This window comes from Ambystoma mexicanum, chromosome 5q (genome assembly GCF_040938575.1).
Source record: "Ambystoma mexicanum isolate Mex_15411 chromosome 5q, UKY_AmexF1_1, whole genome shotgun sequence".
NCBI classification, from domain to species: domain Eukaryota; kingdom Metazoa; phylum Chordata; class Amphibia; order Caudata; family Ambystomatidae; genus Ambystoma; species Ambystoma mexicanum.
The window spans coordinates 1,140,841,966-1,140,858,074 of NC_090933.1; the positions used below are offsets into that span (position 1 = coordinate 1,140,841,966).

General features: G+C 41.9%; 2 protein-coding genes across 5 annotated transcripts in view; one reads left to right on the top strand and one right to left on the bottom strand.

Annotated features, from left to right (window-relative positions):
- Window positions 1-16,109, top strand: part of TG (thyroglobulin) — a 1,030,738-nt gene that overhangs the window by 648,975 nt on the left and 365,654 nt on the right. The window lies entirely within an intron of this gene.
- The window catches only part of SLA (Src like adaptor), a 142,191-nt gene that overhangs the window by 24,353 nt on the left and 101,729 nt on the right, over window positions 1-16,109 (bottom strand). For 2 of the 4 annotated variants that reach the window (XM_069621656.1, XM_069621655.1), the window contains exons 4-5: window positions 13,981-14,067; window positions 4,848-4,951 (exon numbers count right to left, since the gene is read on the bottom strand). In XM_069621656.1, coding sequence (XP_069477757.1) covers window positions 4,848-4,951; window positions 13,981-14,067 — 191 coding nt within the window. The remainder of the gene's footprint in view (window positions 1-4,847; window positions 4,952-13,980; window positions 14,068-16,109) is intronic. The other 2 variants (XM_069621658.1, XM_069621657.1) reach the window with 1 other exon arrangement.

A 16,109-nucleotide genomic window follows, 5' to 3' on the forward strand; every position in this document is an offset into this window, starting at 1 on the left:
GTTAAGTTTAAAACATCATTATAAATACGAATTTGGAAACACATTCTCTAAAAAAGGGTATAGTTGCTAAAATAAGTCACACTGGAGTACCTCTGAAAACCTTTAACTACCATTCCTCTGGAGTCATTACTCGAAAATCCTTTAAAATGGATTCAAAGTGATTTTGTGTTGTCTCGGCAACAGCCGAGGAATAAACCACCACATGCTTCAAAGGTTCCACAGCTTTATCACTTTTACAAAATCTACAGAGTCGATGGGAGCGATACACCTTTTGATGCACGCCCACAACCTCATACATAGGATATCGGTTCAACCTAAAATGTAAAAATATATCTCTCCAGAAAGCCTTTGGAAATTTTGATAAGTAATTCAGTATTGTATTGTACGCTTTTTCCTCATGTTCAAAATGATAATACAATTTAAAGTTTTTACATTCTGATTTGGTTTTGATATAATCAATGGGCCAGAGCATCAACTTGACCTTCTCAGGATTAGACAGGAATATCTCAGATGAAATATCTATTGATTAGATCAAGTTTAGACACTGTGATTCCCAATTCGACAAGTTTTTATCTGTGTTTTTTAGAATAGCTTCTCTTAGACATGAATACAATGTGTTCGCATTAGAACTAACTCAAAATGAATAAATTGTATCAGAACACTGTTAGGAAGTTGAAGAACTTTCTTCAAAAACAAGCCTTCTATTAGATTCTTAGGAATAGCAGATATGTTTAACAAGAATTGCGATCCATATGTCAGAATGGGGATGACTTTCATCTTATAAAAGTTGATCCTGGGAATTCGAGAGAATCTGCCAAATTTCAGGATGGAAACTTGCGTTGTTAATCTTCTAGCCTTTTGTTTAAAAATCACTATGTTATTCTGCAAATGGACACTTTAAAAAATCTTAAAACCTGCTTCGAGCCCTTATAAGTAAAAGCATGTGATAAAGAGCCATGTTTGCTCAGTTTAACTTTAAGAGGTGCATTAAAATAGAGGTCCTCTATAATTGCAATCAGGTAATCCAGACACCCCATTTCATTAGTTTTTGCCAAAGAATCGATTGATTTACACTATTAAAAGCTAAAGCAACATTGATAAATGCAAAATAATGTACCAACCTAACTGACATTGTCCTTTCCTTGAATACGTTTATCAGGAAATTGTTTAGTACAGTGTTAGATCCTTTTACAAAGTCAGCCAGGTGGAGGCAGAAACATTTAGCTGTAAACGCTCAATCTTCTAGTTTTGACCTAAGCAGAGAGACTTTCCCCGGGATATCTTACAATGCAATTGGTTGGTAATTTTTGGGATCTAGATGATCACCGTTTTCAAAAATAGGAATAACAATTGAAGTTCACCAGATGGCCAGAATTCTCGGTTTAGATACAACATCTCTAAAGATCCTTTCAAGTGTTGCTGCCCAAGTAGAGGATCTCCTTTTAAAGTCACATTAGTTAGGCCATAAGGGCCAGCCACGCTGGAGGTTTTACTCTTTATAATGGCAGTACATTTCTTTTCTTCATTAAACGTCAACTTCCACTTTATTTTTTAAGAGAATTGTTTTTCTGAATTTCATGTTCCAGCTAATGTTCCATCTAATGCATACATTTTTAGATACTGTGTCAGACAAATTGATTCTGCAATCGGGTTTATTTGTGAACTTGGTGAGAATGTCCTTCATCATTTAACAACTGCCTCATGTTTTTAGAGCAGATAGAATTTAACATTCTTTCTGCATCATTTTGCAATACAATACAATACAATTGCTTTAACCAATTTTTATATTTAAATTTTAGCTTCTTAATTTTGTCAATAGATCTGTCTATATTTTTGGGAGTAATATCTCTGATGTTTTTCCACAAAATTCTCTTTTGAGAACGAATTTTCAAAAAAGTATTTTTTTTATATGTGAATGCATAAAACATATAAATCAGTTGCATGACACATAGAAGATCTTAAAAGGTTATTAAATCTGTTCACTGATCTAACATTCCATGACAACCTATTTCTGCTGCTCTGTACATATAAGTCATAGATGTACATGTTCCTACAGGGACAAGATGCTTTCACTATTGTTAGGGAGAATTCTCTTATAAGGCTAATTTCCCAAAACTAGTGAGTCCCCCAGCAGCTTTGCTGGATTTTTGGTTTTTTTTTGTTTTCTCCTGCTAAGAGTGAGACTCTTTTCCTCCCACTCTTACGCCTGATTTCAGGTATGACTTGGACTTATTGTGTGCTTATGGGCTATGGGGTCTTTTACTCCATAGGGTATCATCTGTTTTAGTGTATGTGTTACACAGCACCCTCAGTGCAGTAACACAGGGGTGTCATAGTGACCTCCAAACATAGACTCCATACCCTGGGACTGACTACTGTCTCCCAGGGCATGTAAAGTCACCATTGGCTTTACTAGTCCAAAATTGTGAACATAACCAGTACAAACCATCATATTGTGGAAGTACTGGAAGGGGTTCATTAGATTGCCCCTGGGTATGTTTCCAAGGGGGCATTGTCCAGTCCCCCCTTGTCGAGTTTCTGGCTGGTGGCAGTGGTTACCACGCAAAATATTCCACCGGAATATTTCCTATGGGATTTTCCCATTGGTTTTCAACGCACCACTTTTTTGGTGCAATGTTAAACCGCTGGTTTATTTATTTAATATAAAATCACCGGTTGGGTCTTTTCACCAGAACTCTTTTCCAAAATGGCGTTTGTGTCCGTCTCTGTAACTCCAACCAAGGTCGGGCCCTTTGTTCCACATTTTAGCGGGCTTCTCCACAGAAGCCCTCCAACCGGTGCCACTCTGTCTGGGTTCCACAGGATGTGTGGTTGGGGGAATTGGCACTGTGGACTGCATTGCCTTAGCAACCCAAGTCGCACTCTGTTCTGATTGGCCCAGTGGTGAGCCGCCCGGCTCACCACTTAGCATGTATGAGTGACAGCTAGGCTGTTGAATGGGGGTTTTTCTGCATAAAAGCAGGGCTTTGTGGGCTGGAGCTTCATAAGTCGCCACAGGACCTAAGAAATCCGAAGAGGGGAGAAGCTGAGCCATCTGCAACGACGACACCACCAGTGGAGCCCTGCTGCAACGACCTCACTACTTTCCCAACGACAAGAGAAGATCTTCTGCTGTAAGAGTCTTCTCCCTTTGAGCTGGTGGGGACAACCAGTTCGCCATTCGTCCTTCCAGGACGTCCCTTGGTCGAATCGCCAGTGCCAAGCACCCCGGCGGCCGGATAGCCAAGCTTCCCCACTGTGACCGCGAATTAAAGGAACGCACCTTTTAACCGAACAAACTCTGTGGCTGGTCTCTTCCCTGGGCAGTGCAATGACTCCAAGTTTCCTCCTCGACAAGATATTCTCTTCCCCTGGTCAATACCATGAACTGCACCCACTGCCAGGAACAACTGCCACCGCTGGAGCTCCCTCACTCTTTAAGGTACTGTGTTCCGCCTGGCCTCCCTTTCTGCGGATTGCTAAAGGTGACCCTTAAATCCTTGGCTTTCCAACTGGGTTGGCCCCCAGACCTTCTAACTTTACCTTTCACATCAAACCAACCTCCTGTGAACATTTCTGCAAAGACTTGAGTGCTTTTTAAACTGTGTGATCTTGGGCACATTTCGCCTTGTTCCATTTAAAGTGGGCCTGGCCTATGAACTTTGGCTCTACAGTAGACTCTGCCTTCACTAACTTGCTGTGGTCTTAGAAAAGTGTTGGGAACTGTTTTATTTTCATGACCTGCCTTTTTCTCTCCCCTTAACTTAATTATTGGAGTGCCGTTTAAGTTAAGCGCTGACATCTGTTTTCACAAATAGTGATGTTTTGACCTAGACTTGTCTAATAATTATAAGGGAGGTGTGTATACTTTTCTGATTGTGTTTGAACTTGCTTTGATCTATCGTGCTTAGTGTATTTCCTAAAGTGTGTTTTAAATAAATAATTATATACTTTTGATACCAAGCTCTGCTCTACTGTGTTTTTAGCCCTATTGTGTATCCTCTGTATACTGCCATACTCATCTTGAGAGAAGTCTGACTCATCAGCCACAGCTACCAGGTAAATCTGGGCGGTGCAGACTGCTACCAATTGGGTTTACTGCTTACTCCTGTAGTCTTAATCTTCTTGCAGTGTTCCCCAAGGGAACAGCACAGGATTCTGCCTAACAACTATGCATTTCAATCTGGGTATAGCATGATCACTTTCCTTATTTGGTATAACATACATTGTTGAGCAAGTGTGAAAACTACAAGCAGAAACAAATGTATAGTCATTCAGTGAACTTGAACCCCATGTATTCTGTGCAGGGACATCCCCTTTGAAGTTTCTATTTAAAATATGCGGCGTTACAACCCTTTCAGCTAAGTGGGGTGGAGAGACAGAAGCGGGGACAGCGGGGGTGGGGATGGGGAGGTAAAATGATTGGACAGGTTGGTCAGAAGGCAAGCTCACAGTGTGAGCCACCTGATTGGCTGTAGCACCGGACCCCAGTGCTAATACAACTTAATCTATGGTGGCCTCCCTTCAAACATTTTCAAATGCCAGCGCATATCTCACAGGCAGCAAAGATTCTGTATTGCCTTTTGACAAAAGAATGCATTGTCTTCAAGTTCTTCTGCATTCAACATACCTCCTTTGGCTCTACAGCTAGCTCCCTGGCTGAAGTACCCTCACATGATAAGAGGAGTATCCGCCTAAGTGTTTGGCAAAGTGCCAAAGGTAATATTTGGTTGCATGAGCACTATTCAAAAGCACCAATACTTTTACAAACATGGCTCTCATCAATCACCTTCTGATATAGGAGCGTGAGCAATAAAAGGAGGAACGCCCTTCTAAGTGCTGCTCACCTTTTTTATTTTCGCTCTGACGAATCATGTAAGAGCCCGTCTTGGTGTCAGGAAGTTGTAGAAGTTCCTCCGCCTTCTCCCGTCCAACACCATCGAATAGCCACCTATGCAAACATTGGAACAGCATGGGAGTTAATTATCTGATCTCGTATTCTTCTTTTTCGGGGAAAGGAAATGTATGCAAAATCTTATCCACTGCACATACATTGCTTCCTTTTTATCTCAAGTTCTGCAACCATGTTTTAACCATCCCAGTTAAAAAAGTGCCTTGAGTATCTGAATTATGCACCTTTTGAATTGTATCATATGGAAAGAATTTATATATCCTTCCTGGAGCTACTTTCAACATTCTATTACCTCTACGTGTCCAAATTACTACAATTTAAAAAAATAGAAAATGTTTGTGTTCATTTTTCTCCCCTACAGTTTATAAACGCTTGCTTGAAAACCCATAGTTATTGTTTGGTTGCCACTCTCTCTCTCTCTGTCTCTGTCTTTCTCTCTCTCTCTTTCTCTTTCTCTCTTTCGCTCGCTCTCTGTTTTTCATCTTAATTACTCAGCCCAAATAAAGAGACTAAACCAGAGGGACTCCTTCCAAAAAGGAATGGCATTATCCTGACAAATTGTATATGCACATTTCCCTGAAATGTTAAAGGCATCGGCAAGAGTACAACATACATATTTTCTGGCAAACAATTTTGAAAACATTTGTCAAAAATAATTTTATTAAAGATCTATCAATAACAGATAGAATAATTTATTTTAACATGTTCACATACATTAATGCACCCATGGGCAAATTAATATACCATATCGCCATAGATTGATGCCAACATAGATTAATACCATCTAGGTCATGTAAGAGGATTCAATTCAACACTACAGCTAAGTCAATGCCTAGTCTGGGATACTGAATGGAAACCCTTATTGATATATCTTTATGTCCAGTTCATGAGTTCTGGATGACTACCCTTATATAACACCCCTCTCTTAGAATCCCCCTGACCGCACTGAGCCAAGAAGTAGTTCTGTTTTGCAAGTTTAAAAGGTTTATTTGAGAAATAAAACAAAATATAGATACCACGCTTTTATAATAAATTAATAATAAATATCGCCCTTATAAATATAATGTTAATCAACAATGGGTATGATTTCAAGGGAAAAGCAATGAGGAACAAAATGCAGTACAGAAATACTTGATATGATTTTAGCAAAAGATAAGATAATCACTTTTTCTCTGGCAATTTATCCCCCTCCCCTATGCAATGTAAGAAATGGAAGGAGATGGAAAGAGGAGCATACAGTTCTCAGGAATGCAATCAAATACAATACGAAATTCAGTTCCCCCCCAGCAAGCTTAGAGGAAACAGGTAGGAGTTTGAAACACAGGACCAAAATGCGTTTTAAAGGTGATGGCAATGGATGGGAAAATGTGCCAACTGATTTTAATTCCCTCTAGAGATTCAGGGTGAGTGAGAGATACTTGGGATGAGCTTAGACTCACTTTAGCAATGATTCAGGGTTATTACCAGGTTACAAACGGATTTTAACAAAAGAAAGAATGGAGCTGCTATCTTGACAAGTGGAGAAATTGAGCCAAAATCGCAAATCGCGGTAAATTTTGCGAGTGCGAGTCTCGCGATTGCGGCAAACTTCAGTTCTAGGTTCGTTGGAAAGCCTAGATTCTAAGCTTTCAGAGGAAAGTTAAACCAAGTTCCTAGGACAAACGGTTCCAGAGATATGGACGATTAAATATAGGTAGTTATTCGGATTTAAAGTAAACTCAAAATGACAGGTGACAGCTTGCAGCTGCAGAATTGACAGGTGACAGTTGCGCAGCTTTACAAATGACAGATGACACGATTTCTAGGAGGCTGTTCTACTTAGGTTAAAATAGTTTGGATTAGATTATTTTAACTAAGAGATTGGTTTTGCACAGTTCTGCTAGGTACTCACAATATAAATTTGAAATAGGCCTCGCCACGGATCTCGTCAGGTTTTGGACTGGACTCCGGTTCTGGTCTCGGCACTTCACAGTGATCTGGGTCGGCTCTCTGGTTCTGCTCACAGTGGTCTGGGTCACTCTGGATCTCTGGTCTGCTTTCTGGGTGTCTCTGCTTTCTCTGGGTACAGCACTGCTTCTGGATCTTTCTGGCGCAGGGTTTCAGGCCAGAATCAACAGCTCAGCCCGGCTGTGAATAGTCTGCAAATGATTTTAAGGTTGCTGAGTTTGTGGGTTTAGGCCCTTGCTTTAAGTTCTGAAGTAAAGTTCTGGTCTTTGGAGATTGATGGATTTGAAGTCTGGATCTCTGGATGTGAAGTCGTCGGTCAGCATACTCCGCAGCAAACGGAATTGAATGTCCTCTCTAGCTTCCAGTGGCTCTTTTTATGTCTTTTGAAAGTGGATGTGTGTGCAGCATCACTAAGCCAGCCCCTCTCTCAACTGATCATTGGTCAAGCTTTTCTCTCTTCCTTGATAGGGGAAAGAAATGTGAGTCATGGTGATGCTGTTTTATGGCCTGCAGAAAGGACACTTCCCTGTCAAATTGCACATAAATCTATATTTGACCCAAATACATATTCCACAGATACACAGTTGTTTGTCATTGCATACACACATCATGCATTACTGATGGGAGGCACTGTTCCGACCCTGGCGTTTCTAGGAGCTTGGGTAAAGAAATGGTAACTTTTTGCGCTTTTTAGTAGCTTTCCCCATATCGGATTTTTCTCCAAATTTATACAATTGTGTGCAAGGCATGTGGGCATTTAGATAAGGAAGTGTCAGATTTTTAACATGCAAACATTTAGAGTAACAGCCTCTTTTACGCTCGTAAACCCCCAGATCATACCCCCGGGTCCTAAAACCTCTTAAAATGTGGGCAGAAAAATCACAAGAATTATGGTATCATTTAGATAATTTTGACAAGTCCGCACCATGAGTTATACATCTTTCTTAAAATCATATTCTGGCCAACAGGGGTGTGTCTTCCCAGGTCACATGGTGGAGAAACCAGTCTATCCACTTTGTTTAAGCTCAGCCTGTCCTCAGAGGGGGCTGCCCCTCCCCGTTTCTGCCAAGAGGAAGCCACTTTACGGCCCCCCAATATAACATTTGCCTGAGTCAAGGAAGGGCTTTGTTCAAAAGGAAGCCATTTACGACCCCCCCCCCAATAAACCATCTGCCTGGGCCCTTTGTTTAGTTTCTTGTAGTCCCCTGGTAATTCAATCAGAGAGTGGGTGACCTCCTTTTGGCAGGGGCAACAGAATGCAGCCAGGCCTGGGAATGCATTTGTTGGGCAAGCCCCCACCATGTCGGGGGTAGCTGTCTGGCAGAATTCTAGTTTCCTTAAGCCAGGTTTCAGCTAAAATGTCACTTTTTGTTCCCCAGTTTAAGTCAATACAATTTTTACATATGCAGCTAGAATTCTGATTCTAAGTTCAAAACTATGACATTTTAACAGTTACAAACTATGTGACACTCAAAAGTAGGTCACTCAGTTAATTTAAACATTTTGATTTTGTTGGTTTTAATCCAGTTTCAGTTAGGCTGCTGACAGTCATAGCTCAGCCAGTTTTGTTATGAACATTGTTTTGGGCTCTTCATCTTCCCAGATTTTGTATGCACACATACTTCATTCTGCCAGATGTCCGCTGGTGTTCAGTGAGATTTTTGGATGTGTTGCAATGTTTGAAAATAGGCATTTTGAGCTGGCAATCAGAGAAACCAAAGGTAATTTTAAAGCGTTTTTGAGCTAACAGGCGCTGCTGTTTTACCTTTGGCACCCATTCCACTCATGGCACCCTGGCCCATCATGCTCGCACTGGTGGGTGGCAAGTTAGGCAGCCATTTTGGTGTACGCACAAACTGCGTGGTTCTCCTGGATTCTGGCGCACATGTGGGCTTTTTGGCCATCTTGGATTTTCTAAGCCTACAGCACCAAATGTTGCAGCATGATAGCTCAAACGTGGGTCAGGACACCCAACAGTCAAGTTCCAACATAGAAAACTATGAGTATTTATTTGTTAGGTATGCTGTGCAGTATTATCTAAGGGATCCCAGAGACAAATGACAAATGACCAAATCTGTTCCATGACCCCTATAACATTATTGTAGGAGCACAATTATTACCCATCTTTCCTACGATTCAAGAATATGATATGGTTCAACAATCCGTCAATGACAAAATTAGCATGACACATGATAAGATCCACAAAGATTTGGTAGCTGATATATCCTCTGGACCACATGTTCCTGGGTCCATTTCACTTAATACTAATCATAAACTGTCATCTAAGCAAAACCACTGCATTTTCAATTTCAAGTTCATCACAGTATAGGAAATGGAAAAACAGTGGGCACAATTCACCCAACTTTTCTGTCCCGAAGACATTATCCCTTCATAGCTAATCCTGAAGAGCAAAGGGACGTTTTCCCCATTTCTCACTAGATTTGTGAACGCATCCTTCCATTACAACCATGTCCCAGACATCATTAAGGAAGTCACGGTCAACCCCCTAGTAAATAAAGTGGGTCTTGGTCAAAAGATGCTAACAACCTAAGGCCCATTACCAATTATAGCTGTTTCCTGAAGATTGTAGATAAGATGGCCACCTTGCAACTTCAAGCATACCTAGACTCCACATCTAAACTACACACCAGGCAGTCAGGGTTCCGCTCAGAGCACAGTACAGAGACTGCTCTGCTTGACCGCCAGCCCCACATGTTTCCGATCCTAGACAAGGGAAAAGCAGGACTGTTAATCTTATTGGACCTATCAGCAGCGTTTGATCTCTTGAACCACAAACGCCTTCTCAGCACTCTTGCAGATATAGGAAACGGTCAATTGGATTCAATCATTCTTATCCAACCATATGCCCACCGTGCACTGTGGTGACACCACCTCAGAGCCTGCTCCCATCCTCTGCAGTGTCCCCCAGGGGTCCTAACTGTTCCCTGCATTGTCCAAAGTCTATATCAGTCCACTCTGCGACCTCCTGGCTAAAAACACAGCATTTCTCCCATATTACGCTGTCAATACTCAGCTAATGCTTGAGATCAATGGAGAGCATGATACCATTATGGCCAAACTTTCATATGTGTACAATATGATCGGACATGGATGACCACCAATTGGATGTGTCTTAACAGTGGGAAGACATGGATTTTGATCTTTGGGTCTTCTCAGGCCCAGGCTGAACTGGATGTTAGTTAGTTCTAGTTTTAACATTAAGGACTGTATCATCCCCACATTAGGGCAAGTTAAAACCATAGGCACTTATTTGGAATCCTCCCTCAGTGCAGATGCACATGTTAACCAGACAACTAGACGAGAGCACATTTCCACAACTACGACAGCATGCAAATGGCTCTCGATACAACAAAAAATTGACCTCAAAACTATCTGCCTCACCTACAAAGCCTTAAACAACCTAGCCCCACTATATCTCACCAACTAATTCACTATGAAATCCGCTCCCAGAATCACCAGGTCATCCAACTCCTTATGCTTGGTAGTGCCTAGATTCACATTAAATAGAGCAGGCGGCTCCAGTTTCACTGTGCTTGCCTCTCTACTCTGGGACTCCCTACCCCTCAATATCAAAACCATTGAGTCCTTCTCTATCTTTAGGAAACAGGTTATTAGCTGGCTACTGAACAAAGAGTAGTGATCACCTCTGAATCTCTGCTGAACCTGCTTAAGTTCTGTAAATAATGTAAATTGCTGTAAATTGCTGTACTTTGTAATTGTTGCACCATGTATAATGTATACTTCATTCCTGTAACTGAACTCTTTATGCGCCCATCTACCCACGGGCCTGGAGCGCTTTACAAATATAATAAGCAAACAAACAAACTAAAAACTGCCAATACAGTCTCAGTACCACATGGATACTCTTAGAGCAGAGAGAACAATCATGGATAATCACTTTTAACTCTTTGGGCATAGGTCTTAATGAAGCTGTGGCTCATTGCTGGGTAGGAAATAAGCCGACTTTGGCTTCTTGAGAAGTTAGGAAATGCAACGGTTTGCATTAGAGGTTCTCAATAAAATCTAGGCCCATTTCAGAAGCGTCTTAATTGTATTTATGGTCTCTTTGGGAGATCTGTAGATTGAAGAGGTGGTTCAGGTCTTTTAAATATCTGTTTAAATAATGAGCCATTCTCAACAACTATACCACATATGAGGATAGGAATCATTTAGGAGCATTAAGGTACGGCTAGTGAGATCTGTCAGACCCACGTCTGCCATCAGTATCACAACATATGAATAGTAGTGGCACAAAAGTATTTTATCAACTATATCAAATGAAGGAAACATGGAGTATGTGAATCACATGTTCATTAACACTAAAGAAATATCAATGCATAATACAGGGCATAAGACCAACACCAGGGAGAGGAAGTTTACACCAGTGATTATGGTATCATTTTTAATCAAATCTTGGAATATGTATCCTCAGCCCATGCCAAGCGGATTGGGTCTGATCTGCTTAAATGCAACATAGGCCGACTCTGGTAACATGTGGGAGATATAAGGACACATGTACAGGGGTGTGAGACAAAGGACCATTCAGAGGACCATCACATACAAAGATTGGAGTAGGTTTATTTTGGAGAGGGTGGATGATAATATATGGCCAACTTCTTGCTATGTGGGTAGCGTGTATGAACAGCGACTGTAAGGGGCTATATTTATAAACCATGTATTTATCAATCTAAAGGTGTCCATACCCTCTTTACCTCACAGGCAGCAGCACCTGTATATCATTTTACCCAGTGGCTAAGTTCTGTTTAGTTTCTGCCGTGGAGAACTCTTGTTATATCCTATGTGGATATCTGGTCCTTATTGCCCACTTGTAGGCACACAGTACTAGATTTCCATGGTTGCTATTCCCTGGGACTTCGCTATGGGGCAGCATTTTGATATGCATTACCTAATTTTGACTCTCTTGCATCGGTATACCTGATATAGCCCCCACACCACAAGGTGTGGCTTTGCCAGTTTGTGCATTTACCCTCATGTTCTCTCTCATGCATCTGCATACCTGATGTAGCCTCCCGCACCTTGAGGCGTGGCTATGCCAGTTTGTGCATTTACCCTGATGTTGTCTCTCATGCATCTGCATACCTGGTGTAGCGCCCTGTACCATGAGGTGTGGCTATGCCAGGTTGTGCATTTAGTCTAAATGTGTCTCTCATGCATCTGTAAGCCTGATGTAGCTCCCTGCACCATGAGGCATGGCTTTGCCAGTTTGAGCATTTACCCTAATGTTCTCTCTCATGGTTCTCTATATCTGATGTAGACCCCCGCACCATGAGGCGTGGCTTTGTCAGTTTGAGCATTTACCCTCATTTTCTCTCTCATGCATTTGTATACCTGATGTAGTCCCCCGCACCATGAGGCGTTGCTTTGTCAGTTTGAGCATTTACCCTCATTTTCTCTATCATGCATTTGTATACCTGATGTAGTCCCCCGCACCATGAGGCGTTGCTTTGTCAGTTTGAGCATTTACCCTCATTTTCTCTCTCATGCATCTGTATACCTGATGTAGCTCCCTGCACCATGACTTTGCGAGTGCATCTCATGCTAGAAATATTATCAGGCAGATCAACAAATCATTTCTGAAACATTTAACAGTCTAATATTGATGGCGGTGAATGTGGAAAAAAATATCTATCCCAAATAATTGAATGCCTTTTTTCATTCTGGAAGGGTTTCACACATGTTCCAGGATCCCTGTGATGATACTCAAACACGGTGTTTCTACAAACGGGTTTCCCAGTTTGTATAGGGCATGGCCAAGCTTCTCATGAGATCAGTGTTCAGATGGTAATTTAGAGGCTGAATTCTGCTGACTGCCCCAGCGATTCTTGACCGCTAAAAACCAGGTGCTGTTTATCAGAATCTATTTTAATTGCAGCCACCATGTTTTTCATTACTTCTGCCATTAATACACTCTGCTATGCGTGCAAGGGGGAGGTCTTATGGATTATTTTCATTCTGCGGTATTGGGTACAGGAACACAGAGACCCCAGGATTCTGCGTCTGGTAACCGCACCAGGGAATAATCATGAGAATCTGGCGGAGATGGCCTGGCCTGTGGGGGATGGTCATCTTTTTATTCTAAATTCTCTGTCGTCTTTAAAATAAGGCAGTAAGGGTTATTATCACACATGTATGTTTGGTTTATCCCAATAATAAATATGTGCACAAATGTTTTGTTAAGACAAACATGACTTCACTCTATTCAGAAGGGAGCCAAAATAGTCACTTAAGCAACTTTTTCCAAACGCTTTTAGCAGCTGTAGTTTACATTTTTTTAATTATTACCTGTGGCCTTGGAAGGTTTTGTAGTTTGCTTGATCTTAACTTTAACAGAGTTCGGGCTGATTCATGGAATTTGTGCACCGAAAAACGGGGATTTTTGCGCCATTCTGCCCGCAAATCCCCATTTGTTAAACAGGGATTTGCAGGCAGAATGGCGCACTAATCCTTGTTTTTCGGCGCACAAATTCCGTGAATCAGCCCCAAAATATGATGGTCTGATGCTTCACGCAAACAGAGATGGTTTTAAGTTTCAAGTTTATAATTTAGCCAGTTTGATTAAGGATCATCAGTAAATTATGCAAATTTATATTGTGGCAACCCAGGGCTGCCTCAAAATTACTATAAACGCTGTTTAAATGACAATACCATTTTGGGTACATTACATACATTGGGCATCATTATAACTTATTGGCACCTTTTTTCAGACCTGTTCACTTCGAGTCTGCCGATAGGGGCACTGAACAACCAGCAGGCCTGACCTGCCGGTAGTTCAGGCCCCTACCGGCAGGGTTTTCACTGAAGCACCTGCGCCTTTACTAATGGTGCCAGTGCTTCAGGGTTCCCATTCCCATGAAGTCCATGGGAATGAGAATTTACCATACCGCTGCTGCCTGTGATATCCCGGTAGCGCCTGGATGTCTGGCGGCGGTAACGGTAATACGAGGTTGCCGGCAACCTTGCAATGAGGCCCATTGTATCTAAATTTGAGTACAAATAATTGGTCAAGCAGGGTAACATGAAAGTTTAAAACATATGTTTCAACCTAATCAAACAGTACCCATAGAAAATAGTATACTCACCCGTGGTAAACCTTTGCGACACATTGTGCTGGAATATAGTTCTCTCGACCCGTATTTAAGGAGATTACTCTCCACCAGCCCCCTTCACTGTAAAATCATAAAATTAAACATTGTGTCATGAATCGTGGTGTAGGATCAGAAACATAAGAGAGATAAGGGGCACATGGACACAGCGGAGTAACACCTTAATAATTTTGATCGATTATATTCGGCATCCAGTTATAAATTGGTCCATATTATTCACTACTATGAGGATGTGAAAAACCTTGCTATCTTACTCTACAGCAGAGGTGTTGTTAGGGGGGATAAGGGGGCTATACCCCCTGATCTTTTGGTTGAGGCACCGGATAGAATCTCAGGAGCTACAACCAAAAGACTAGCTAGCCCCCAGTCCCAACAGTTCCGACATCAGCGTAGCCCCGTGTCTTTTCCAGACCTAGAAACACTCCTGCTCAACAGGGTAGAACCAATCTTGATTAGAAATTTACTATAAAAGTGTGTGTCTTACCAGTAGGGAAGCACAGTTAGTGAGGGAGAGAGGAACAGAAAAAGATAGAGAGAGGAAGAGAGAGAGTAGGAGAGAGAGAAAGTGAATGAAAGCCCAACCAAATATTGCAAGGCAGTGACCATAAAACCCAGTAATTATGGTTTACAGACAGATATTATCCCCATTGACAGTGTGTATGGGGCACGAACATAGCAATATTTGTTCACAGCTTTCCTGCCTGGAATTTCCAGAAAAAGTGCAGGCCACAACTGTGAGGAATTGCCACCTGGCCTGGCAAGGTTTCAAAACCCTGGATTTTTCAAATAAATTAAATTAAAAAATGATGCAGGTAATTCCACCTTTGCCAGGGTGATCTGCTGATCAGATTCCCCTTTCATAAGCTTGATGCCAAAAGCATAGTATGTATATGTGTCCTGCTGCATCAGGTATCAGGCACCAAGTTGACAGCTCCAGTTGCAGCCAATCCTCTGCAGCACAGGGGCTTCATTCAAGAAAGGCACCCCTGTACCAAAACTATGAAGATCATAACCAGCCCATGATGGTGGCAGGATGAACTCTAAAAATTAAGCTATGCCTGAGTTTAGGCATAGTGCATGGCACTACTTATGATCATGGCTGCCACATCCCAAATGATATATCACATGCCAGCTCCTGTGAGTCAGCTCTATTGTGGAAGGTGATGTGTATTCGTGTCAGCCATGTGGGGACTGCCAAAGGGCAGGGTAGGACCCTGGGGGACGTGCCTCGTCTTTGATCTCTTTGTGAGGGCAGGTGACACCACCTGCCAGAGATAGCCACACAGCAGGCAGCTGTCCTGGGCTCAGGCATCAAGGGAGCACACCCATTCCAAAGGAGTAGCCTCACACCAGGGCATATAAAAAGCCCTTTGTTCTTAGTGTGGTGCCTCAACTGCCCTCACATCTTCTATCTACAGCGGATCCAGATGCCCATGATCCCCGGGGACTAGCAGACCACTATATTTTTAAAAAGTAACAATGATAAATCTTAATATCATAAATAAAATGTTAATATTATAATAATAAACAGGGATTGACAGCTCACCCAAAGGTACATGAACACATCTGACCGCAAAGCTACACGAACACACCTGAGTACAAGGTGCAAACCCGAATGCTTAACATCTGGCTCAGGCAAGAGCCGGAGGGTCCAGATCAAGAGGTAGCACCCATGCCATTTTGCTAATTTTCAACCCAAGCTTGCTTTGTTTCCTTAACACCTGACTTTCGGTAGCAGTTCCTTAGAGAGGGCAAAACAAAATTGCTCAGTGAGGTTTGGCATCCCAGACCATGCTAATCTGAGGATCTCAGACTCATACCTCGCCATAGACCTCAATGCTACCCCAGCTCTGTATCAGGACATTCACTTGTTACCATTGGTACCTTGCAACCTGACCACCACAGCAGCACAGCACACAGACTGAGACAAGTTAGGCCCAACATGTATCCTACGGATGACTATGTCAGTTTCCATTCTGAGATCGAATAGAGCATTTTTTGATACTGGTAGGTACCGTAAAAGTCTAATAATTGACATAACTGTGTATTCAATACATTAACATACAATCTTCCTTGTTTAACAATTTCCAGGTGACAATATGCTG